The sequence below is a fragment of the Delphinus delphis genome, chromosome 5, assembly GCF_949987515.2.
Source record: "Delphinus delphis chromosome 5, mDelDel1.2, whole genome shotgun sequence".
In the NCBI taxonomy this organism is placed as follows: Eukaryota; Metazoa; Chordata; class Mammalia; order Artiodactyla; family Delphinidae; genus Delphinus; species Delphinus delphis.
This window is the reverse complement of record NC_082687.1, coordinates 70,402,571-70,430,246: the sequence shown is the minus strand read 5'-3', so window position 1 is coordinate 70,430,246 and position 27,676 is coordinate 70,402,571. Positions and strand designations below refer to the sequence as shown.

The 27,676-nt window shown below is 33.0% G+C and overlaps 1 protein-coding gene across 1 annotated transcript in view; it reads right to left on the bottom strand.

Annotated features, from left to right (window-relative positions):
* GABRG1 (gamma-aminobutyric acid type A receptor subunit gamma1) overlaps nt 1-27,676 on the bottom strand; it is a 63,489-nt gene that overhangs the window by 11,410 nt on the left and 24,403 nt on the right. The window contains exons 3-7 of the mRNA XM_060011754.1: nt 21,154-21,221; nt 6,274-6,494; nt 5,350-5,432; nt 1,993-2,130; nt 1,714-1,866 (exon numbers count right to left, since the gene is read on the bottom strand). Of these exons, the coding sequence (XP_059867737.1) occupies nt 1,714-1,866; nt 1,993-2,130; nt 5,350-5,432; nt 6,274-6,494; nt 21,154-21,221 (663 nt within the window). The remainder of the gene's footprint in view (nt 1-1,713; nt 1,867-1,992; nt 2,131-5,349; nt 5,433-6,273; nt 6,495-21,153; nt 21,222-27,676) is intronic.

Here is a 27,676-nt window from a genome sequence, read left to right as displayed (position 1 = left end):
ACATGCCGCAGAGCGGCTGGGCCCGTGAGCCACGGCTGCTGAGCCTGCGCGTCCGGAGCCTGTGCTCCGCAACGGGAGAGGCCACAACAGTGAGAGGCCCGCGTACTGCAAAAAAATAAAAAATAAAAAAAAAAATAAAACAAACACCCCACTAAAACATAAATGTTTTATGTTTTAACATGAACAAGAGCACATCACAATTTGTTCATTGTTAACACTGCAGCACCTAGAATGCTGCCTATTTCACATAAAGGATTTGATAAATGTTTGTTAAAATACAATCTTGAATAAATGGGCTCAGGAAATTGTCCTTCAATGATGGATGTATGGATGTATGTATGTACACTTAAAAAAAAATCCTTGACCCTCCAACTACATAGAGTCCACAGTTGTAAGAGATACTCTTTAAGTTAGATCTGGCTATGGCTTATCTTTATAGTTGATATGGTAATATTAAAAATATGAATTCATGTAAAAACACAATTCCACTATTGACTATTCTCTTTCATGACACTATGGCATAGGCTTTTGTCTTCATATAACCCTAATGGTAGAAATAATCCATCCAAATTTTCTTTGGGAAGAAATATAAGAATAATATTTAAGAACAAAATATAATATTTGGTATACTCAGAGAAGCATACAAAAAAAACTAAAGTAATTTGATTACCTTGGAACATAAAATAATTTGAAATAATTGTAGGAAACAAAACTCAGATATGAGTGCATTTTATCCCCTAGCTGTATCACACCTCTATTTAAATTCCCAAGGAGTTGAATTTCCAAGTATAGAACTAGGTACTTCAGGTTTTATTTTGCTGCTTTTATGTAATTTGCATTTGACTATATTTACTAAATGGAGTTAGTCACCAGCTACCATAGAAACCACATGAAAACCTCTTTATTGTTGAAACTAGAAACTGTCCCAACTTTCTTTATGTTTTTAGGACACAATTATCAGTAGTGAGATTCATATCTTATACGGATGTTGGGAATTAATCAATTAATCAATAATTCATCTTTGTATATCAATACATAAATTTAGGTTATCACTTTCTTTTAAACCAATGTATAATAATTAGACACATTTTCTTATGACTCTATTGCAACACATTGCTAAAGAAAAGGTAAAAAATCTATTTTATCAAGTATGAATTACAAATTATCCTTTTAATCAGTGTTATTGTACAGGCAACTCTCAAAAATATTCACAGACTTATTACACATTTTATAGATCACAGAAGCCTGGAAACTTCTTGCTCCTTTCAGCACCTGCCCTTTGGAACCATTGACTGTTCATTAGCACCATTGTAAGAGAAGGGGATTTCCAAGCTTTCTAAACACACACCAGTCAGTAAATACTGGCTATTAGTGATTTGGCTAAAAAATAAAATCTTGATAAAAAGTGATTGAAAATATTGATCACATTTAAGATTCAGGGATTATGTATGATTTTCATGCATTAATTCTTACTTAGTTTTATTCTTCCCTTGACCTATGTTAAAAACATTTCTGAGATTTCAAGCTCTTTACAATTCTTTTTCCTACTTGTTTCATATATTCATTTCAGCATCATATTGCACTAGAGTATCTGTTCATTTTTGTCAGACTGCAGTTAGAGGGATATTTCCAACATATTAAACTGTAAACTTTTATCACATTAAAATGTTGCTAAAAGTCATATGACACTATAGCATATATTACATGTCATACCCAGTGATGTTCTTGCAGGTACTGCATCTTTATTGATCCAAAAAGACACCCAGGAAAGAACAACTGTCAGAATACATGGAATGTAGGTCTGAATAGTAAAATATCCCATTCGTCTGCTCAGGTCAAAAAAAATTGTCATGATAATATAGTCCCCTGGAAGAAAAAAATATGTTTTATTTTGGCTATAAAATACATATAAGTATAGGATTCCAAACCATAGATTTAAATACAAATGCCACTGATGCTAGGATTAATCACTGATTTGTATTTCCTTCTTACCAGAGATTGTGTGAGAGATTTCAGTTGTGTTCCGTAACCCTACAAATGCAAATTGATATAATCTCCAGTATTTAGGATCAGCCACTTCTACAGAAGGCTTTTTCCACTTATACTCAATTTCATTTTTAGGGTATCCATCTAGGTAAAAATTAAAATTAAAAATATATACATTAGCAGATCCAAATCTGTTACTGTTGCAATACCAACATCCAAAGACAAATTCTTTTGAAATTCTTTCTCATTTTTATTATATGTCAAATATAGAAAAAATACTGCATAAAATTTATGAGTATAGGTTAAGGAATAATCATAATGATTAAATAATGATAATCCATGTTGACTTCATTTAAATCAAGAAATAAAATCTTGCTAGCCTTGGGAAAAACCATGTGTCCACTCCAATATAGTATTTCCCCTCCCGACCACAGGTAACCACTAACCTGATTTCTGTGATAATCCTCCGCTTGTTTTTTTGGTTATAGATTTTTTGATAAGCAATTCTGAAATATATAGCTTAGTCTAGTTTCTTTTTGAACTCTGCTTGATTGTTAACATACTGGATGCATTATTTGATATCTTACTTCTTTTAATATCATATTTGTAATAATCATCCATGCTGTTTTATGTAGTAGTAGCTAATTTGTTGTATTGTAAAGATGTGCTAAAATTTATTTATCCATTTTACTGTGTCCACACTTGTAATCTTTTCTGTTGGCTATTACTAACACTGCCGTTAGTTATGTTATTGTACATGTCTCACAATTGTATATGCAAAAGTTTCTCTGGTATATATACCTAGGTATGTAGTAGCTGGGTCGTGGATTACATATACTTCCCACTTTATGAAACAGCGTCAATCTTTTTTCCATAGAGAGTATACTATACTCATCTCTCACCAACCAGAGTATGAAAATATATGTGGATCCATATTCTCATTAGAGTTTATGTGAACAGTCTTCTTTAGTTTCACTGTAGAGTGTACTTTATTTCACTTTTTTCCTGATTATGAATAAAACCTAGAAAAATTTTCATGTGTTTATTAGATTCTTCGGTTTCTTCTTTGGATAACTGCTTGTCAATTGCCCATTATTTTATTGGGTTTTCCTTTTTATCTTTCTTTTATCTGAATTCTTATGTATATTCTGGATACTAGACCTTTGTTATTTAAGTTGAAAATGCCTTTGCCTTCTCTGCAGCTGTCTAGAATGGAAGTGAATTCTTTTAAAAAGGATATGATTTTGTTTCTGCTACACTTCCTGGAAATCCACAAGGGTTTTTTGGACCAAGTGAAGGAAATTTGGGAAAATCCATGTGGGGCTGGGCTTGTGGTTAAATCCTCTCAAGGAGTTAATTCACCCTGGTATGCTGATTGAAGAGACAACTTTCCTTTTAGACCTTAGTGTTTGTATGTGTATGTGTGTGTGTACGGGGGAGGGGGTGCTCCTTCTTGTTACTCTAATGTTACTCTAAGTGTCCAGCCTTTTGTAACCCAGATGTATGTAGCAATCATGTTTTACTACATTTCCAATCCACAAGGCCGTCAAAATCGAAGCTCAATTTTATCTTTTTTTGGCAAATGTCCTCAGGCTACAAACCTTCTTACCTTTCTGGTTTCAACTTTTAATGTGAATTTTTGTGGCTGAAAATTCTTTCCTAGTGATCACTTAAAGGTTTTTGAGATGATTTTAATAATAAAATGTTTTAAATTGTTTTAGACACAAAGGTTAATCTACCATATTACCGGAATGAAATTCAGTATCAACTTTAAAAAGTTCCAAAACAGAGTATCATTTCCCACCGGTATCCCTTAATCAGCCATGCAATGAATTTGCTCTCATCTTTGTTGGCCTGTATAAGGATGTGTTTCCTCTTTCCTTTCTCCATCTTCTCTCTCTTGTTCTAAAGGTTTAGCATCTTGTTTTTCCATATTTCCCATTCTTTTTCATTGGAATTGTAGAAGTTATAGAGTATAATCATAATATACAGGAATGTGGGCACAAATAGAAACAGGGAGCTAGTTACTTAACCACTCTAAATCTCATGATGTTGACTTGTAAAATGGGAGCCATAATGAAATCTTCCAAATACATTTGTTGTGAAATATTAGATGGAGAAGGCTGGATACCCTACTGGACCCCTATAGAGTGCCTGATAAAAGATAGCTATGATTATTATATTTATGTCAGTAACACCCAATTGCACTAACAGGGATAGGATATTCCCAATAATGACAGTACCAAGAATTCAGGTATGATATCTAGAGGAGAATACAGTAATTGCTACATCTTTAAATTTAATTTGTGTATCAACTAGTCCTTGAATGTTCCTTTTAATCAAGTCTTTGCTGTTATTTGGCTGTTTTATTCATTGATAAGTCAATGTTAGAAAATCAGAGCAGTGAGAGATGAGACTATGAAGTAAAAAGGACATTTTAGTGAGATTAAAATTATTAAGAAAGTCAAGAAAATCCTTAATAAATGACAGCAAGAGATATATGGGAATTTTTAAAGTGAAGAAGCAGGATAATACTTATAAATACTTGTAATCTACTGTGAATAAATTCTAGAATGTGATATCTGAAAAAAATTGAATTTTAAAAAAGGAAAAAGCATTATACAATTCATAGACACAAGCAATATTTTTAAAGTCATTTTATGGGTTTTCAAGACTTGCTCAATTATATATTATGTAGAAAAACATTTTTATAAAGATAAATGTGAGGATAAATATGTTAGTAAATATAAAACAAAACTGATATTGGTATAGAAAGATTATAACTAGTTCTTTGCAACAAAATACTAAGTGTTTGTATCTAAATTATTTCTCTCTAATCATTTCTCTGTGTTTCATTCATTCTTTTGAATAAAATAAATTTATTTATACCTTGGTTTTTCCAACTCATTAAAGTTTTCTCAAGTATTTGCTACCCATATAGTAAATGTTCTTCACCAGACCAATTAAATGTATTTTAAAGTACAATGTAATAAAGTTAAATCTGGCCTCTAGGAAAATGAATAAAATTCGAATCAACTTTTTATTCATGGCAGTGTAAAAACATCTGAATACAAATCTATCTTAGTAGTCCCTTATTTAATCAAAATAAGAAAAGGACATAGATATAACTAAGATTTGTAAAGAATGATAAAATATATATATTTACTATGGATTTATTGCCATTTTTTAACTTAAAGCCAGGAACAAATATGTCGTTTGTAATTTTATGTAAGACAGTTAAACATAGTCCACACTTCTGAAAATTGTATAAATTGTAGTTTATCTCATTTTATTTTACATTTTTAAATAAACAGGATCAGAGGCTATAAAATTCTATGAAAAATCAAGTATTTTATCACTTACAACTTGAAAATTCCAATGGACATGAATGTTCATCCATAGGAAAGTTATGAAGCTGAAGGTAACATTCTGCATTAATTGTCAATCTATTTAGATGGAAAAATAAATATTAAATAATGAGAAATAATTTCAGGCATTAAAAATCTTTTGTCTAATTTTTAAACATGATTTTGGCCTACAATAATGGACTGTGATACACTAGAAAATAATAATAATTCTGAAGCCTCACAGTAGTAATATAATAACATTCATAAATGAATAAGAAAATTCTGACATTTTTCTCTCCAGCCAACTAAGATAACTCATAATTAGCCCAAGTGTGATCTCTGTGTTTACACTTAAAAATTCATACTTCAGGATCTCAACAAACACATATACGTGCACACACATGCAGGTTAACAGAGTGTACCTGGTTAAGTATGGTGAATTGTTTTCTTTTGACCATAAACATCTTTCCATTAACAGGATGATTCTTAATGAGTCGATATGTTCAAGACAATGAATTAAATAAACTTGAATCTTACACATCGACCCTCATTTAATCCTGTGTTAGGGATGTTTTACTACACCACTGAAAATCAGAGTATTTTAAAATGTTATAGCAGGATGAACTCCCAGAGAAAAATCTCTGTCAATCATTTGCCCTATAGATTAAAAAAAACATAATGTTTGTACCACAATCTCTTCTGCTTCAAAGAGGGGAAATCAAGGAGTTTTTCCTCTTTGCTTTCAGTCCTTTTCACATACTAGTAACTCCGAGTTTAAACAAGTGTTTCCACAATTGTTCACCATTTTAGATTTTAGTGTATAAAAGAAGCTTCATATTTCTCACTTTGCCAAGTTTGAAAAATGGAAATTTATCAGTTGATCAAATATTAGTATGGAAAATAAATTAGAGCAACTACAAGTTTTCTTAAACAGTAATACCTTAGAGTATATAGAACGCGTCCATCATTCCAAATTCGAAGAAGACGATTAGGAGTTGTTATCCAATGAGCATCAGATTTTCTTGAATTTCTGAAGAAAGTGTCAGGAATCCAAATTTTTCCAACCATATTACTGTTAAGCATAAGCACTTTCATGGTACTGTTGAATTTTAGACGACTATCAAACCAGGTTTGGGCAAAAATTATATCTATTGTGTATTCCTAAAAGATAAAAAGAAGAGTAATGACTTATAATAGTAAAACCACTATTTTAGACATTTTCTTCAGGTTGAATTTTTATAAAGTTTCTGTAAGTAAATAGCACTTAAACTCAGTCTTTTTTGTAGAAAAAAAGTATGCCATTATCTTAACCTTTTTTTTTTCATTGTTTACATGAGTCATGTAAACTAAAATTCAAGATTTCTCGTAATTACTGCTGTCCCGTGTGGCTTTACATATCTTTTTGTAAATTGTATTCAAGATTTATAATAGGTAGGATATAGCTATTAAATATAAAGGCCAATCATTTTCATGTTAACAATTATATTAAATTTTGTGATATTTACGAATGCTTAAGTCACACAAAAAGTCACAAGCTACAAAATCAAAATGCAAACACTCGCTAAATTATCTAAAAGCCCTTATCTTGTCCTTTGTCCAAAAAATTAATTTCAATTATTTAGATCCACTGTTTTCAAATATTTTAAAGCAATCATACTCACACACACACATACACAGACACACACACACACACACACACACACACACACACACACCTATTAAGCACTTATAATATGCCAAGTATCTGTTGAGTTTTGCAAGTATCATGTCATTAAATCCTTACTACAGCCCTGTGAATAATTACTACAATAATCTTTATTTTAAGGAACATTTATTAATAGAGATGTAAAATAACTCTCCCCACATCAAAGAGCAGATGATATGAAAACTGAGACACTGTAGGTTGAATCCCAAATCCACATATCTAACAACCCCATATAATGGTGGTCACAGTGAGGCCTGATGAGTGCCATAATTAGAGCAAAGGCTCTGCCCATAATCAGCGAGTGACTGTAAGTAGGAAATTGCATGGTTATGAGAGAATTCTTAGGATTAGGTGATTAGGTATAATCTACCTTTATATCCTGACAGAATATCTACCATATTATAAGCATTAAAATTTATTTGATAAAATTAATGAATAAGAATGCATATTTGATGCTACTGAGAAAAGAAAGTGATTATATGTATTTGTATGTAACTTTGATATTAAAAGAGGAGGAAGAGAGTAAATTGAAAGATATGAAATTTTATATGAGTCACTTGAGATGGGAGAGATTGGTAACTCACTCTTGATGTAATACTAGCTCTTGTCCAATTTACCTGGAGAGAAATATTTATAATAAATGGAATTATAATTGGGAGCTTGACTAATGAATGAAAAACATTTTAAAATGGTAGAGAGAATAATAAGTAAACAGATTAGGAATCAACTTGTCAATAGAGAAGTTGGATCAAATCCTAATTTCCAGGCAGGATATTTAAATTACAATTTACTTGACTAGAATACAGAGAGTAAAGTGAGTGGAAAACCTCCTTTTATCTATTTTGGTGGGTTTATTTTATTTTTATTTACTTATTTATTTATTTTTTAATAATTCCATAATCCAACAAATTTTAATTGGCCTTCCTAAGCCTCCAGTGGAAAAGCCCTATTTTCACATTATGAATTGCCACAAAGATGAAATATATAAATTTCATAAACTTAGTCCACTAAGTTTATGCACATACAGTTTTTAACAAATAAAATTTTAATGTTTCCTGTAAGATCTTAATTCAATTTATTTATTTATTTTTAAAATTTTAATCACTCAGAAGTGGTTTTATTCTCCAAAAAATAAACGGCACATGGGCTCAAGGCGCACCGGCTTCAGTAGTTGTGGCACGCAGGCTCAGTAGTTGTGGCCCACTGGCTTAGTTGCTCCTTGGCACATGGGATCTTCCTGGACCAGGGAGCAAACCCGTGTCCCATGCATTTGCAGGCGAACTCTTTTTTTTTTTTTTTTACATCTTTATTGGAGTATAATTGCTTTACAATGGTGTGTTAGTTTCTGCTTTAAAACAAAGTGAATCAGTTATACATATACATATGTTCCCATATCTCTTCCCTCTTGCGTCTCGCTCCCTCCCACCCTCCCTATCCCACCCCTCTAGGTGGTCACACAGCACCGAGCTGATCTCCCTGTGCTATGCGGCTGCTTCTCACTAGCTAGCTATTTTACGTTTGGTAGTGTATATATGTCCATGCCACTCTCTCAGTTTGTCACAGCTTACCCTTCCCCCTCCCCATATCCTCAAGTCCCTTCTCTAGTAGGTCTGTGTGTTTATTCCTGTCTTACCCCTCGGTTCTTCATGACATTTTTTTTCTTAAATTCCATATATATGTGTTAGCATACAGTATTTGTCTTTCTCTTTCTGACTTACTTCACTCTGTATGACAGACTCTAGGTCTATCGACCTCATTACAAATAGCTCAATTTCGTTTCTTTTTATGGCTAATATTCCGTTGTATATATGTGCCACATCTTCTTTATCCATTCATCCGATGATGGACACTTAGGTTGTTTCCATCTCCTGGCTTTTGTAAATAGAGCTGCAATGAACATTTTGGTACATGACTCTTTTTGAATTATGGTTTTCTCAGGGTATATGCCCAGTAGTGGGATTGCTGGGTCATATGGTAGTTCTATTTGTAGTTTTTTAAGGAACCTTCATACTGTTCTCCATAGTGGCTGTACCAATTCACATTCCCATCAGCAGTGCAAGAGTGTTCCCTTTTCTCCACACCCTCTCCAGCATTTATTGTTTCTAGATTTTTTGATGATGGCCATTCTGACTGGTATGAGATGATATCTCATTGTAGTTTTGATTTGCATTTCTCTAATGATTAATGATGTTGAGCATTCTTTCATGTGTTTGTTGGCAGTCGGTATATCTTCTTTGGAGAAATGTCTATTTAAGTCTTCTGCCCATTTTTGGATTGCATTTTTTGTTTTTTTGTTATTGAGTTGCATGAGCTGCTTGTAAATTTTGGAGATTAAACCTTTGTCAGTTGCTTCATTTGCAAATATTTTCTCCCATTCTGAGGGTTGTCTTTTGATCTTGTTTATGGTTTTCTTTGCTGTGCAAAAGCTTTTAAGTTTCACTAGGTCCCATTTGTTTATTTTTGTTTTTATTTCCATTTCTCTAGGAGATGGGTCAAAAAGGATCTTGCTGTGATTTATGTCATAGAGTGTTCTGCCTATGTTTTCCTCTAAGAGTTTGATAGTTTCTGGCCTTACATTTAGGTCTTTAATCCCTTTTGAGCTTATTTTTGTGTATGGTGTTAGGGAGTGATCTAATCTCATACTTTTACATGTACCTGTCCAGTTTTCCCAGCTTGGTGGTTTTTATTAATTGAATAAATTTGACATGTAACTTTGTGTAAGTTTAAGGTTACTTTAGTACATTTATATATTGTTATATGACTACCGTTATAGTGATATTTATCACAGTATCTAATTATAGTATGATATTATTGTCTATATTCATTATACTGTACATTAGATTTCTATGCATTAGTTAATACTCCTTATAAATTTATACCTTTAAACACCATTATTTTATCTATTTCGTATGAACACTATTGCAATTTCAGAAAGCCACATACATATTAATAATTATTTAAAATCCAACACAGGCCTAGACATTATGTAATTGAGTATGAAATGTATGTTTTATAAAGTGACTAATATGCATAGATAAATTATTATGGTTAATTTGTCCCATATAATAATGTAATTAGTGATCATTCATATATTTAACATCTACAGTGTGTCATTCATTGTTTTGCATAGATGTAAAGACATGAGGTCCCTGTACACAAAAATATTGCATCATGACCCCCTCTTCACATAGTCTTGGTTACCATTTAAACAACATTCTATACCAGAATTACACTGTGCTTTTGTATGGGATTGAACAGCAGAAACTGCTTAAGATAAAGGAAGAAGCTAACATACCCACCAGGTTTATGGCTTGGCAAAGATCCAACATTGGTTGGTAGAGGAAACCTCAAGCTACTTAGTAGGTATACTTGGCTTCGGTGTTCCTGACTAACAAGGCATTAAAGATTGCACTTGAGAAGTAACTTATATAGGGCTGGGATATAGCAAGCATCTGTGAATCCTGCTTAGCAGCTGGCAGGATCTTCTTTAGCACACCTGTTTATAAATGTGCTAATCATTGTTAGAAGAGTTATAACTTCCAAAGGCCAAATTCTTCCAAGCAGAGATTTTTGGGAAAGTGTGAAGTTTTTTCTGCTCACAAGTCCCTCAATCTATGTTCAAGAAGAGAAAGATACAGAGCCTGTCTTGATTATCCACCATTCCTAAACTTTTTGCAAAGGCTAATACTTCCAAGCTTTTTAAAATTACTCATCCTTAATAAATGCCTCATTGAGATGAAAAGTTATTAAAATCTGTGCCATTTTATACATAAGTGAAAAATCCAATTTTGTTGCTCATTTGTATTAGTGTAATTTCGAGAAAATAATCAAACTGTGTTCTTGTACTTCATGTTCCTATTTAGAGGTTATAATTACCTGCATAATAAATAAGCAAAAGAAACATGAAAAGGAAGTTCCATTCACTGAGAACAAGTAGCTTGTTGAAGAATAGCTTCTAGGATAAACATTTTGAGATGAGGAACAGTGCATTTAACATTTGAGATCCAAAGTACATTATGAAACTTTGCCTCCTTGCAAGTTAGCCCAGAAAATAGCATTAGTGAATAAAGGTGAAGAAGTGAGCCATCTTGATTTCTAACTTAATCAGTCAAACCATAACTGATGAAAGTTCATGTAGTGCATTCTTCTACTTCACTGTCAGATTTGCAATTATGTGCTGTGTCTAACATTTAAAAGCACTGGTTAATTCAATACTTTTTTTTTTAGTAATGGAATTAGCATCACTCAAAATACAGACCTAAATAATTAATTTAGGTGCATAATTACATCATGAAGTTGGGTTGATCCTGATCTGATCTTAGCACCTTGGCATTAATCTCTCCCTAAAGTATCTATTCACACGGCCAAAATATGATGGGCCAATGGTTAGCAGTAAACCAGATACTAAGGCTATAAACATGTAGAGAAAAGGTACAAGTGTAGTTAATCCCCAGCACAAATAGGTTTAGTGATAAAAGTTCATAGGATTCTGCCCCACTTTGCTCAATTATTGTAAAAGCACCAACTTCTTGAAACTATCACAAGATAAGTAAAATAACTTGGTGTTATTCTATTTTTTCAAATGAAAAAGAAATAAGGAAGGAGATTATGTCAGGTACTTAAATCATTGAAATCAATCATCAGTACATTGAGAGATATTACAAAAGCAGACATAAATCCTGAGTTCATTTATCAGCCCTTTGGGTTCTATTTTTATGTCTCTAAATTTAGATTTCCAAAGGTACATAACACCATGTGCATTCATCACTTAACTTTTTAACAAATATTTTTCAGTGTCCAAGTTACTTCTGTATTGTTCTTGGTTTACAAAGATGGACATGAAGACTTCTTGTTATGAATATATAAACAATAAAATTGGAAATTAATAATGCTTAGGGGGGATAGAGTTAAACAGAAATAGAAACAATAGAGATCATTTTCAGCTATGGAAAATTAAGAAAGACTTCATGACAGAAGTTGTATTTACCTGAACTGACTTTCACACACAGCTGAATACTAACATTAAAGAGAGATCTTTATCTCTAAAATGTAAGTTAATTTTGTGATCCACTCTTTGTTACAAGTTCAAATCCTAACACAAAAATAGAATCAGAGGATTTTCTGACATATCAGTATGCTACTAGGATGGCATTTTTCACACTATTATTGGAAGTGCTGGCTTCCGACGTTTACTTCAGTAGTTTAGATCAAGTTGTGCATATCACAAAGCTGAGTGCTTTACTCAGATAAGCCAAAGCCTGTGGCAGGATTTGCACAATTTCCATTATAGAGATTTGTCTTGATTTCCATTATAGCAAGATGTTAAAAGTGGAGACATTTAAGAAGTTTTCTCTATTTCAGATTTTAGTTAAACTGCAGGGTAACTGATGTGAGTTCAAATTCACTGCCAATCTAAAACCTAAAACTTTAGTACATTATTTAAAGACTTTGGGCTGAAACAAATATAAAAATAACACAACTGAGTAGGAGGTAGGGCGTTGTCTTTAATTATGTACATAATTGTAAATACTTTTCAGATAAACAATGACTAATACTAATACATCCAAAGTGTGTTGTAGTTAGTGTGTGTAGTGAGACATTATGATGTAATCTAAAGAATTACTGGTTGGGTGGAGTCAGGAAATCATGTCAGAGTCCCACTTATGTGACTTAGAGTAGGGTGCTGACTATGTCCTTTACTCTCTCTCACTGGAAAAATCAGGGCACTATGTGAAATTATCATTCTGATCTTTCCCATCTCTAAGGTTTGGTGATCTTGTTCTAAACATAAACAAGAATAAAGGCTACAGTGGACATGGTGTTGTCCAGTGACCCATTCTCATAAAAATACTTCTGATCTATAGGCATCTTTGTTATTTTAATTTAATCCCACCTAATTCCTGCTAAATTTATTGTTGAAAATGGCTCAAGCCAGTGGCTGCCAAAACTGGTTGACCAGAAGTCCCCAAAGAGCATTTTCAAATTTCTGATTCTAGGTCCCCATCCCAGATTACTGAATCAGAATCTCATAAAGCAATACTGAAAAATTGCATTTTTCTTAAATGCAGTTTGGGTTTCTAAAAGTTTGGAAAATTTCGACTTAAAATTCTATCACTTCCTCAAGGCATTTCTATCCAATAACTAGGTTTCCTGACCAAAAGAAAAGGTAAAAGTAAAAGAAATAAAGAGAGTTAGAGAGAGAGAGAGAGAAATCCATAGATGAGATTTGTACAGAATTCCTCAAACTGTACAGTATAACCTGTCATCTCTTTAAATAAAATTTCTATATATAAACACTGTTTGAGAACATGTGTTTATGTGTGTGTGTATTTAAGAAAACTTTAACATTCAGCTAATAAACGTACCTCAACAGAATTTTAAATGTAATCTTCAAAAATGGTGAACTATTATCCCTCTGAAGTTATCTTAGGCCATGTTAATTATCACCATATGTGCTAAACTGCTTTTTCTTAGATATTCATTGTTTTTCTTTTTTTAAAAAAGAGTATTATTAGCAACGTATTAACGTTTGTCATTCTCCTCTTGTAAATAAATTTTCTATTAAGAAGTGAAGCAATCAAAGCGGTTGCCTAATAACTTTGAGTTTATCATTGAAAACCCTTGGTAGGTACCATATAACTCATATAATTTGATTTTAAACAAAGAGGTGAAAAATGTATACTCATAAGATATATTTATTATCATCTATAACATTTGACAAATGAAATAGTGCCTTGAATCAGCTAGTCAGGAAGCAAGGCTACCTACCTTTTAATCACATGTATGATTAGGTCCTTATTCTGGCAGAACTTTCCCCCTAATCCTAGCCTGAGGGCAGAACAACCAAGAAGTACAGTCCCATTCTACAACATTCTCTATCTACTAATTCATGAAGGACTCAAAATTGTAACTAACCTAGGAGGCAGATCATTAAAAAAGAATTCAATATAGACACCTCCAAAATCTGACCAAGATGTTAGATAATGTATTAGTAGATAGATTATGGTACAAATACATCCCCTAATATCATGCAACATTTAATGATATTTTTAAAAAGTAGTTAAGTGGAATAACATTCATGATATAATAAGTAGAAAGACACAATGTTATAAAAATATGTATAATATTAATAGTATAACATTTGGGAAAACTATGTACATGAAGTTATTAAAATGGTAGTTAACAATGGTGACCACTGGATAATCATAATCTAGAATATTAATTTTTTCTTTTGCCTAAATGGAATTTCTAATTTTCCAATATTGGTCATGTATTTCCTTTATAATAAGGAAAAAAATCCTATTTTAATGAAAGATTTTTAGAAATAAAATAGCATAGGGTCACCATTTGCAACTTAAAATATGTATGCGTTCATACACAGAACTTTCCTGGCCCTTCCTCTTCTGTATCGATCTAATTTGTTATTTTTTAGACATCTTCCCCACTAGGTTTTATACTTCTCCAAAGGAAAGAGGCCATATATATTCTAACTTAGTAGCCAATGTACCAACTTTCGCAATACAAGTCTTACATAAATAAAAGACAAATAAGACCATAAAATAAAAATTTAAATGTGTTTTTTTTCAACTCAAGAAATAGTAAAATTATTTTAATAATTTTTGGTGGTTCAGAGGTTATTTTAATTTCTTTATTCTAAGAGCTTTAACTTCCTATTCATGGGGCAAGTGAGCATTCTGGATCAAAGAAGTACAGAGTTGAAAATAATATTTATTTATAATTTTTAATTTTACCTCTGCTAGTGTTGAATCAAAACTTACCTAAATTCTATATTATTTTAAAATAAAGCCTGTGAAAAGAAATAGATTTTAGAGTATTTAATGAAAACAATAAATCTTAACATAATATGCAAAAGAAAAGAAATTAAAACTATGGCAACAAACTTTAAAATATTGTACAAACCAAACAAATAAACTTAATGTGTTTGCTGTTTCATAATTCCTAAAAATAATATAGCTGGCAAGGAGTGACCGTTTCCTGTTAATATAGTAAGAGGAAAAAACACGGTTAATTTGATATGTAGAAGCTATGCTTGAGGCTTTATTTCCTTAAATCTGGAAGCAGTAGGAACAAAAAAGAGAGAAAAGGAAGGAGAGGAATGAGAGGGAAGAGAGAGAGAGAAAGGCAGAGACAGAGAAAAAGAGAGATGGAAAGATGAACCTATGAACATTAGCACCTATTGTATGAACCATGCTGAAGAAATGTGCTCCTTGCAAGAAATTCATGGAGAAAAAAATTCTCTCTGAGCACCAGCTTTCTCAATATATCTAGAATGTTTAAACCCAAGTTATATGTCTAGGGAGTTTATTGTCAAAAACAAGTCTGATAAAATAAGGGAAAATAAAAAATATTAAACTTCAGTTCTCACCATTCTCAAATAGATTATTTAACTATACCTCACCCCCTATACACACATTTGATGCTTGGCCATTCTATTTGAATGATAGAACAAAATTTGGTTTCTGGGAAAATCTCTTATATCCTGTACTGTATTTCCATACAATAATGATTAATGTTTATAACTTTCATAGTTCCATCTACGCTTTTAAAGAATATTTTTTCTTTTATAGGGAGCGGTTGGATTTTCCTTTTCTTGTAAAAGGAGTCTGAAAAGGGGCATTACTGTTAAATATTTCTATACTGGACAGAAAGAAAACAACTTGTCTTTTGATAAATTAATTTAATCCTATTTGTGTACTGCTCTCCCCAGCATTGTCATCTCCAGCAGGTAGTTACTTTGGAGTCTAGCCCAGCTTGTGCCCTGGCTCCTTTATAAGTTGCCTTCCTCATAACTTGTGTTTTCACTCTTCATCCCTGTCTCCATTACCAAAACCAATCGCAATTTCACGCTGGAAGAATCTATTCAGCTTCGGAAGCATATTCTAAGACCATGTGACCTCTGACCCTGGCAGTTAGGATGATATAAACTTAAGTTCTACAGACATGAAATGGGATCTTGTTCTTGAACAGTTTTTTATAGCTGTTTAATCTCTCTGGTCTGACACTTTCAAAATGCGTATATTGATAATCTCTTAAATATTGGACTATATAATGGTGTACCAGTTGCTATGAATAAACCCATGTCCAAATTATACCTGGAATTTTCAATTATAACTGTTTTCTACTTACTCCCCTTGTGTTATATACCTATAATATCATCTTGGATTCCCTGGAGCTTTCATTGATTTTGACTTGATTCAGAGAATCGCTATAACCCTTGAACGTTGTATTTGCTACCAGAGGATAAGTGCAATTGTTTAATTATCCTGACACATTTACTTGAAAGAGTGAAAATACATAATCTTCTCAAAACCTGAAAAATTAAGAGGTTAAATACTTTAATTCCAGTCTAATAACCTCTATTAACATTTTTTGCCTTCAGTTTTGATTGTATATTTCTGTTCTGTTTACAATTAGATAGTTTTAAATAGAGATGCATAGTTGAACAGCCTCTTTCCAAGTTAATTTTTCAATCTTCATTAGTGCATCTGTTATTCACTTTGCACTTAAATTCTCAAAATAGAAATTATAGGAATGATCTATTTATTGATTTATTCATTCTTACAACATGCAATTATTAAATATCTATTTTTTGACAGTGGCACCAGGATTGAAGCCATTAATCTAACCCTGGATTTAAAAAGAAAAGAAAAGAAAGACAGATCCTATTGTAGAATGATATTGCTTTAGGTCTTATCAGTAATCTACAGATACTATTTTATGTAGCCAAGCTTAAAATGAAACAACCATTTTGCACCAAACAAAATTTTGCCTCATTTGAAAAAATAAAAACATTAAACCTATGTATTAATTTTGTTCCTTATCAGTAACTTAAGTTGTATGTGTAAAGAGGGAAAAAACAGTTGCTTGCTTAATTACACTCAGGTCTGCTTGCTTTATTACACTCACAGTCAAAGCAATTTTGTTCATTTTATAATAACTGAATTCTAATTTTCCTGTATTGTTTAGTTAAAATAGTCTGCTATGTAAACTGTTCCTTAATCCCTAGTATGACAATGCTTCTCTTTTAATAAACACTATCAAATATTCCACAGTTTTTTTTTTCTTATACTGCTTTAGTATCACCAATTTTAATAGTAATTTCACTTAATTAGCTTTTTTAAAAAACTATCACTGTCCAAGGTTACAAGTGTCTAATTTGCCCCACTGGGAAAACTAAATATTTAATACCATGAAACTTTTATATAGGAAGATTATCATAGAAGCCTTTTGATAGCCATTCTTGTCAAAATATTTCTGGAATACTAATTCAGTCTTGAATTCTACTTCTTCTTTAATGACCACATTTTTCTTTAATGAATTCATTCAAATTGAAAACAAAAGCCCCAAATAAAACATATGCAATGCAGGAAAATTTAGACTTCCACATGCCCAAATGGGCTTATCTAAGTATTGGTTAATTAGAGGCTGAATATTTTATGATTTTTTTAAAGAGAAAATTAACATTTTAGTAAGGCATTACTTTATGAAATCTTATATTTGCATAATGTTAAATCAATACACACAGGTATATAGAATGTTTTATCTTTACAAAAACCAAGAGGTTGTATACAAATTTGTTTGGGGTAGAAGTAATACTAAAACACTCTTTGAAACTTTCTCTTCCCTTGCGTTATCTTCATTTTCTTGCCAACTATGCTGTTTAATTTACTACCTCAATTTCATCTTTCAGGTCCTTAAATATATTGGGTTGGCCAAAAAGTGCCTTTGGTTTTTTAAGTCAAAATAAAAGGCACATTTTTCATTTTCACCAAGAACTTTATTGAACAATGTATTCGCCCTTTTGTTCCACTACCTTCTGCCATTTTTCAGGCAACTTTATAACTCCATTTTCCCAAAACTTTTAATCTTTTTGAGCAAAGAACTGTTCCAGGTGCCTTTTACAGTCTTCCAGGGAATTGAAATTTTTTTCCAGAATTTTGTAAAGACCGAAATAAATGCAAATCTGAAGGTGCAGTCTCTGGTGAATATGGCAGAAGAATCAGAACTTCCCAGCCAAGCTGTAGCAGTTTTTGCCTGGTCATCAAAGAAACATGTGGTCTTGTGTTATCCAGATGGAAGATTATGCATTTTCTGTTGACTAATTCTGGATGCTTTTCGTCAAGTGCTGCTTTTAGTTGATCTAATTGGGAGCAGTACTTGTTGGAATTAATTGTTTGGTTTTCCAGAAGGAGCTCATAACAGAGGACTCCATTCCAATCCCACCATGTACACAACATCACCTTCTTTGGATGAAGACCGGCCTTTGCTGTGGTTGGTGGTGGTTCATTTCACTTGCCCCACCATCTCTTCTGTTCCACATTATTGTACAGTATCCACTTTTCATCGCCTGCAACAATTTGTTTTAAAACGGAATGTTTTCATTACGTTTCTGTAGAGAATCACACGCAGAAATATGGTCAGGAAGGTTTTTTTCACTTAACTTATGTGGAACCCAAACATCAAAGTGATTAACATAACCAGGCTGGTGCAAATGATTTTCAGTGCTTGATTTGGATATTTTGAGTATGTCGGCTATCTCTCACGTGGTATAATGTTGATTGTTCTCAGTGAATGTCTTGATTTGATCCCTATCAACTTCAACTGGTCTATCCTACCGTGGGGCATTGTCCAGAGAGAAATCTCCAGCACGAAACTTCACAAACCACTTTTGACAGGTTTGTTCAGTCACAACACCTTTTCCATACACTGCACAAATCTTTTCTTGCATTTCAGTTGCATTTTTACCTTTCTTGAAATAATAAAGCATAATATGCCAAAAATGTTGCTTTTTTTCTTCCACCTTCAGTATTAAAATGGCTACACAAAAATTCATCAATTTGGTAAGTTTTTTTTTTAAATGCATGCTGATATGATAGCTGTCACAATACAATCTAACAAAATTGTTTCAAATTAAAGACAACTAAGAGCTACCAGAGCCATCTTACAGGAAAAAACGAACGAACATTTTGGCCAACCCAATATATGTTCCTCAAGGTCTGATATTTGTTTCTTTTTCCTTCTCTCTTTACTTTAACACTGCTTTTCCAATTCCTCGGAGGTTTAGCTAATCCCTGGAAAATAGTTGCTCCAGCCCTTTCTCCTGACAGTTGGCTCCTATTTTCAGACTCTCAAATTCAACTTATCCCAAGCCAGTTCGTATTTATTTGCACTAAGGCAACACAGATGTCCATTATGGTGTGACCAAAATGCTGTCAGTACGGTACTCAATATAGGCAGCTGTGAAAGTTAATGACAATCATGTGAACATCATATTGAGTAAGAGAAAAACTGAGCACGGCTGTAATACTATAAGAATAAGCAGACACAGACAAGTATATAATGATGGTTATTCAGGCATAAAGTGGTTAAGATCAGTAATAAAGAGACAATTTATTGTGATAATGAATAAATGAAGTTAGGGAGAAAAATCATCAAAGGGTTAGAGAATTATCTTTGCATGGTGTTATGGACTAAATGCTGTCCTCCCAAAATTCATATGTTGAAGCCCTAACTCCCAGTACCTCAGAATGTGACTGTATTTGAAGATAGGGCCTTTAAATAGATGATTAAGTTAAAATGAGGTCTTTAGGGTGGACCCAAATCCAATCTGACTGCTGTCTTTATAGAAGGGAAAATTTGGATACACAAAGAGCACCAGGGAAACACATGCACTGAAGAAAGCCCATGTAATGACACAGTGAGAAGGTGGCCATCTGCAAACCAAGGAGAAAGGCCTGAGAAGAAAGCAAAGTTGCTGACACCTTGATTTGGACTTCTGTCCTTAAGGACTGGAGATATAAATGTCTGAAATGTCTGTTGTTTCAGCCAGCAGTCTCTGGCACTTTGTTACGGCAGCCTGAGAGAGTAACACAGGTGACCAAATCAGAGGAGATGAACATAAAACATGATTGAGCTCATTGAATAGGACCAAGTAGTTTGACTCACAGAAATGGGATCATTAGGGTTTGGAACAGCACATTTTCAACCTATTTTAAATAATGTCTGTGGGTTATATTGGAGTTATTAATTATGTCTTTCAAATGGTAATGAAAACTATTTATTCTGTGTATAAGCATAGTTACAAACTTTTCCATTTTCCATCCTAAATGACCTTTCCTTGACATTTTCTCATATTCTCTCTTGCTCATATTTCTCTTTTACTCTCTTCCTTCTCTACCACCAAACTCTTACCTCATTCTCTTCTAAGTCAAGTTTCTCAAAATAGTAGTTCATAAAATTAACCTGCATTCCCACTTACTCACCATCACCTTGAAATCCACACATGATTGCATGTCTATCACTGCAGAACCCATATTTCTAGCTCTGTGACAAGAAGTTGGATAGGAAACCAATTTTGAGGATGGAGGAGAGACGTACGATTCAGCTGTTATTCTTTTCTTTCTTTCACTTTTCCACTGAATTTCACCTAACAGAGATAACCAGTACCATATAACCAACACCAGTGGGCCCAATTTATTCCATTTATCACTGGATTCTCATGTATGTTGACAACTGATTATTAGTTCCTTCTTTTCCATTCTCTTTTCTTCCTCAGATTATACAATATCATCTTCTCCCTGGTTCTTCTCCTACCCTCTGACTTTTCTGAGTATGTCCCTTTTCTGCATTTCTCTTTCTTCCACCTGTATTTTACATGCATTGATCTCATTATAAATACCATCTGATTCCTCTTAATCTGCATCTTTCTTGGATCATTTATTGTGGCTTTAAGCTATATTTTATGCTGCTTGTCCCTCTTCCCTCCCCAATTTACATCTATTTCCAGTCATAACTTCTTCCTGGAAATTAAAATCCAAATCATTACTGGACGGTTCCTCCTGAATGTGCCTTCAGCATCTGAGGGCACATATGGCTATATTCCCTATCTCAAAAAATGACTCTACCATCTGCAAAATCATCTCTATACCTTGGAGTCGGCCTATGCACAACCAACGAATCACTAATTGCATCTGTTGCCCTGAACTCATTCAGAATTAGTTATCAGAAATTATTCACATATTCTTTCTATTATTGTGGTATATATATACTCCAGAACTCTATGCCAGATAACTATTTTTAATATTCATTACTCACCATATTTATGGGATCAACTGGTCCAATGCTGTTTACGTAAACATCAGTTTCAATTACTGTGGGCCTCACTGCAAAATACCAATATAAAGAATGGTCAACTGAAAACAGAACTACCATACGACCCAGCAATCCCACTACTGGGCATATACCCTGAGAAAACCATAATTCAGAAAGAGTCATGTACCACAATGTTCACTGCAGCTCTATTTACAGTAGCCAGGACATGGAAGCAACCTAAGTGTCCATCAACAGATGAATGGATAAAGAAGATGTGGCATATACTCAGCCATAAAAAGAAATGAAATTGAGTTATTCATAGTGAGGTGGATGGACTTAGAGTCTGTCATACAGAGTGAAGTAAGTCAGAAACAGGAAAACAAATACCATATGCTAACACATATAAGTGGAATCTAAAAAAACAAAAACAAAAACAAATGGTTCTGGAGAACCTAGGGGCAGGACAGGAATAAAGACACAGAGAATGGAGTTGAGGACACAGGGAGGGGGAAGGGTAAGCTGGGACGAAGTGAGAGAGGGCATGGACTTATATATACTACCAAATGTAAAATAGATAGCTAGTGGGAAGCAGCTGCATAGCACAGGGAGATCAGCTCAGTGCTTTGTGACCACCTAGAGGGGTGGGATAGGGAGGCTAGGAGGGAGACACAAGAGGGAGGAGATATGGGGATATATGTATACATATGGCTGATTCATTTTGTTATAAAGCAGAAACTAACACACCATTGTAAAGCAATTATACTCCAATAAAGATGTTAAAAAAAAAGAAAAAGAATGGTCAAAGATATAATCATAGGTTGTCTTAAATAAATCTTATTTAAATAAATCTTAATAACTATTACTATTTTATGCTTTCAAGAATAAAACATTCTCATTATTAAATGAGGAAGCATGGCCCATTATATAAACACAACAACCTTTTCATTTCACAAATAAATTATGTAACTAAAAATTACCATTTTTGACTAAAAACCTCCCAGTGTACAGCCTAAAACTGTCTAAATCATCCATTAAAACTAAGGAAGTTTATTCAGTTAAAAATGCTAGGTAATTTGCTCTGCAATAGTCATAGAATTTTAGGATTAGATGGATTTTAGAGCCTAAACATTGTTATGTTATCCTACTTAGTGCATATCATGATGTGCTAGCAAATGTTAACAAATTTGCTCTTGGACTGGGAGAAAACAAGCCCCGATTTGTACCTTTTGCTGATTTCAATGTTGTAAATACTCCCACAATGAATGATTTAAAGACACCAGTGTGAAGTCACTGAATACAGAGTCGGGACGATATATAATGAGTGGTTATTGTGAGCCAGTATAAGCTAGTTCGGCACACGCTAGAGCTTGAAGCATAGTTATGATGATTAAAGGAGGTGATAGATCTGAAGCGTCTACATCCAGGTCTGATTCTCGTGAGGAGCTTCATTAAATGTGTTCCCACCTCCTTCCTCTCTTGTTAACAAAATTCCTTTGGGTTGTTTATAACTGGTTCCAGTGAAAGGTGTATTTTCATCTAATTCTTAGAATATATTGTACAGCCATCCCTGTGGACTTCATCTGTTGTGTTTTGTACATAACCATTTGTGTTTTCCAAGTTAGTGTTTAAATGGTATATGCTGTATTCTTATATTCTATCAAAATGTGCAGCACAGGTCAGCCTTTTAAAGTTAATCGAATGATATGATTAACTACTATCTGCAATAGTGCATATTTGATTGTGATTTGGGCTTTGAACCTTTGACAGGTATTTTTGGCTTGCTATAATGAGATTTACCATAATGATGATAACTTATACTCATGAGATTTTTTTGTTCACTATGAAAAACATTTTCACATGTTTCTTTTTACTCCCTACCCCCCCTGCCATATAAAGCATAAAGGGTTCATTTACTGATTCAGCAAATACTTGTTGAGGAATGCATATAAAGGTTTCATAAAGAAGACAGGAAGGGAAAAAGACATTGTGAGAAGAAAATCTGTCATAGATCTCATGGAGATTTACATAGAGATAATGCAAATAAAATAAAGCAGAAAAACCACCTTGTACCCTAAAAGTTTCTATGCTAAAGTAAGCATGTTTCCAGTACTGTATACTCAGTTATCCTTTCTGGATAAGTTTATGTGATTTCCCTTTCTGGCCCAGTACTTACCACTCTTACAATGCAGGCACTATATTAGACCTCACAGGATGAACCCCCTCCTCTAGTACATAGCTGAATCTGCCTGTCTGAGTCCCTATCCTGTCTCAAGTCTCCCTATCTTAGTAACTTTTAGTCTGTCAGAGCTTCCAGGCTGGTAAGCTTCCATGGAAAACTTGAGGCATTTTGGAAAACAGTGCCTGTATTATTTTAAAACCATATTTATTTTTAATCTTTGAAATTATAAAAAGCCCTACACTTAGAAAAACATACAGTATTTATTTAGTTTGTTTTACCTCAAGCAAATATTTTATTACATGACATACATATTTTCTTAGCTAGAAAAATAAATGGGATTTGTTAGAAATAGTTTTAGTGTGCAAAACTATAGGTTTATAGATTTACATGATACATGACAATGTAATTCGATCTAGTAGCCAACAATTAGATTTCTTAAATAAAAGTAGGTTCTATGACTTATAGAAGGTTATATAGCTTAACTTATATAGCTTAACCTAAGCTGATGACTTCTGAGATGAGTTGCTTTAATCATTTGCCATTTATGTTTGACTAGCTATGAATTGTAACCAATAAATATCATATAATTAAGCTAAATATAACTAGATTTACAGAGTGGTTTTTATGAAAGTCAATTAATAACAATAGGTTTATTAGTTTCATTTAGTATATTTATTAACAGTTATAAGCAATTAAGTGCAATGTACCAGTCTTATCTGATTAGACTTTTTCAGTTCATCTGATAAATCAACAAAAACTGAGTGCCTGCTCTCTATTGCATGATACTTGGGGCTGAACACCGCTTATAACAAGAACTAAATGATTTTTTTTAACATCTTTATTGGAGTATAATTGCTTCACAATGATGTCTTAGTTTCTGCTTTATAACAAAGTGAATCAGCTATACATATACATATATCCCTCTTGCGTCTCCCTCCCACCCTCCTTATCCACAAAGCACTGAGCTGATCTCCCTGTGCTATGTGGCTGCTTCCCACTAGCTATCTATTTTACATTTGGTAGTATATATAAGTCCATGCCACTCTCTCATTTCGTCCCAGCTTACCTTTCCCCCTCCCCGTGTCCTCAAGTCCATTCTCTACGTCTGCGTCTTTATTCCTATTCTGCCCCTAGGTTCTCCAGAACCATTTGTTTTTGTTTTTGTTTTTTTTAGATTCCATATATATGTGTTAACATACGGTATTTGTTTTTCTCTTTCTGACTTACTTCACTCTGTATGACGGACTCTAGTTTCATCCACCTCACTACAAATAACTCAATTTTGTTTCTTTTTATGGCTGAGTAATATTCTTGAGGACATTTTTATTTACAGGACATACTTTTCACATTTTACAGTAGAGAAAGATGTAGATATGAGTGATCTGTCCTGGTTTCTTGATATCAACATTTCCTTAGCTAACTATAAGGCAAATATATGTATGTTACAAAAATATTAACTCTGGCATTAGGGCTTGAGCCACACTATTTCATGATGCGCATACATCAAGTTCTTCTGAGATGGGACAAAAGATATATTACATCAGTAATTCCAGCGTAGAACATTGCTATTCACAGAAGATATTCAATAAATTACACAATGAACATATATTTGCAAACTATGAGCATTTTTTGAGTTGTTATGTGTATCATTTTATAACTTTGAGGTGCTATCATTTGATCCAATCCTTTAAACTTCATCCCCGAAACACGACGTAGAATAAACCTGAAAGTGAATTAAAATATTTCAGATTAATTTTGAAACTACAGCTAGTGCTTATATGCTTCAAAATATAAAAAGGAAAACAACAGAAATCTGTAATTGTTCCTTAATAATGACTTATTACTGCTTTCATTGATTCATGCTATGAACAATACTTTTGGGTGAAATCACTTAAAATACAGGATTCTTAGTAATTGAGTAAGTACTTTCTTGGCTTTATGATTTTCTCAGTAGAAGGTTTGTCCAATTGCAGGATTTTAGTGATATTTAAAAAGGAAAACACCATACTTCAATTCAAAAGTAGGAAAATGAAGCTAAAAGAAAATTGCTATTCCAAGCTTATTAAATGATGTTTAGAAAGTGGGCACACTATGTTTAATTCATCAATACACACAGAGATCAAAGATCTGTTTTTTGTGATAGTACAACAATGACTTAGAAAAGCATGTACTGCCACAGCAAATTACATTTTTGATAGATAGAGGGAAGACAGGTAAAGAGGACACTGAATTATTTTTGCAAGGCCTCTTTCTGTGCTGTGACTTCTAAGTACTTTGCTTTAAGTATCTCACCAGAATATAAGTAAACTCCTAGTGCAAGTGAGTATATAGAAATAGACATTCCAGGCAACTTAGTAATCCAGAAAATACAAAGAGGAAGGAAAAGAGAAAGAAAGAAAAAAACAGTGAGCTCAACATCGAGTTTCCACGTAGTTAAGGCAAAACTGAAGAGAGCTCACTCTGGGTGGGTAATTGGTTATCAATCAGAAGATATAAACTAAAATGAATTTTAAAAATATTTTCTTCGTACTTATTTTTAACCATGCTGTATTCCAATAGTCAAGATATCTTTAGCATAATATGTAGCTTTTTGGTCACCTTGGATATTAAAATTAATTGAAGTCAGTCAAAAACTCTAATCCTGGAAAATAAGATTAATGGTCTTTTCTTACTGCCCCTAAATGGTATTAAAAAAGAAATAGTCCCACTGATCTGGATATTGCAGTTATACAGATTTTGAAAGAACTATGACTAATATGTCTTATTGCCCTAGAACAGACAGCAGGGGTTCTCAACACAAAGATGTCATATTTGGGTCCAGATGCTTCTTCCCAGCCCTTACTAACAAGGAATGTCAACTAACATTTGCCATCTCCTTCCCTAGGTCACATATGGACAAACAGACACTTGGATACACATGGAAGAAAAGGTAGATATGGATAAATAGATACTTGAGACTGTGCTGTCTAATACCTTAGCTAGTAGATACTAACACAGATGGCTAGAAAAGATACTAACATAAATTTTGGACAGAAAAGAATGCCTACAAAGATCACTTTAATAATTATTCATATTTGTTTGTTTTCAAATTTTTTATTGAAGTATATTTGATTTATACTATTGTGTTAGTTTCAGGTGTTCAGCATAATGATTCAGTTATTTTTTTCTGATTATATTCTATTACAGATTATTACAAGATATTGATTACAATTTTCTGTGCTATATAGTAAATCCTTGTTGCTTATCTATTTTATACATTTTATGTATAGTACTTTGTATCTGTTAATCCCATACTCCTAATTTGTCCCTCCTCCCCTCTCTCTCCCCTTTGGTAACCATAAGTTTGTTTTCTATGCCTGTGAGTCTTTTTCTGTTTTGTATATAGAGTCTTTGTATTATTTTTTAGATTCCACATATAAGTGATATCACATAGTATTTGTCTTTCTCTGTCTTACATACTTCACTAAGTATAATATTCTCTAGGTCCATCCATGTTGCTGCAAATGGCAATATTTTGTTCCTTTTTATGGCTGAGTAATATTCCTTTATATATATATTTATATATATATACATATATGTATATATATATATATATATCTTATCTTCTTTAACTGATCTGTTGATGGGCACTTGGGTTGTATCTATGTCTTGGCTATTATAAATAGTGCTGCTGTGAACACTGGGGCACATGTATCTTTTTGAATTAGGTTTTTTTTTTTCTGGGTATGTACCAGGGAGTGGGATTGCTGGATCATATGGTAGCTCTATTTTTATTTTTCTAAGGAACCTCCATACTGTTCTCCATAGTGGAGGCACCAATTTGCATTCCCAACAACAATGTACAAGAGATCCCTTTTCTCCACACCTTCTCCAGCATTTATTATTTGTAGACTTTTTGATGATAACCATTCTGACAAGTGTGAGGTGATACCTCTTTGTGGTTTTGATTTGCATTTCTCTAATAATTAGTGATATGAGCATCTTTTCATCTGCCTCTTGGCCATCTGTATGTCTTCTTTGGAAAAATGTCTATATAGGTCTTCTGCCCATTTTTTGATTGGGTTGTTTATTTTTTCAATCTTGAGTTGTATGTGCTGTTTGTATATTTTGGATATTAACTCCTTGTTGGTCGCATCGTTTGCAAATACCTTCTCCCATCCCATAAGCTGTCTTTTCGTTTTGTTGATGATTTCCTTTGCTGTGCAAAAGCTTTTGAGTTTAATTAGGTTCCATTTGTTTATTTTTGCTTTTATTTATTTTTCCTCGGGACACTGATCTAAGAAAATATTGCTACAATTTATGTCAGAGAATGTTTTGCCTATGTTCTTTTCTAAGAGTTTTATGTTG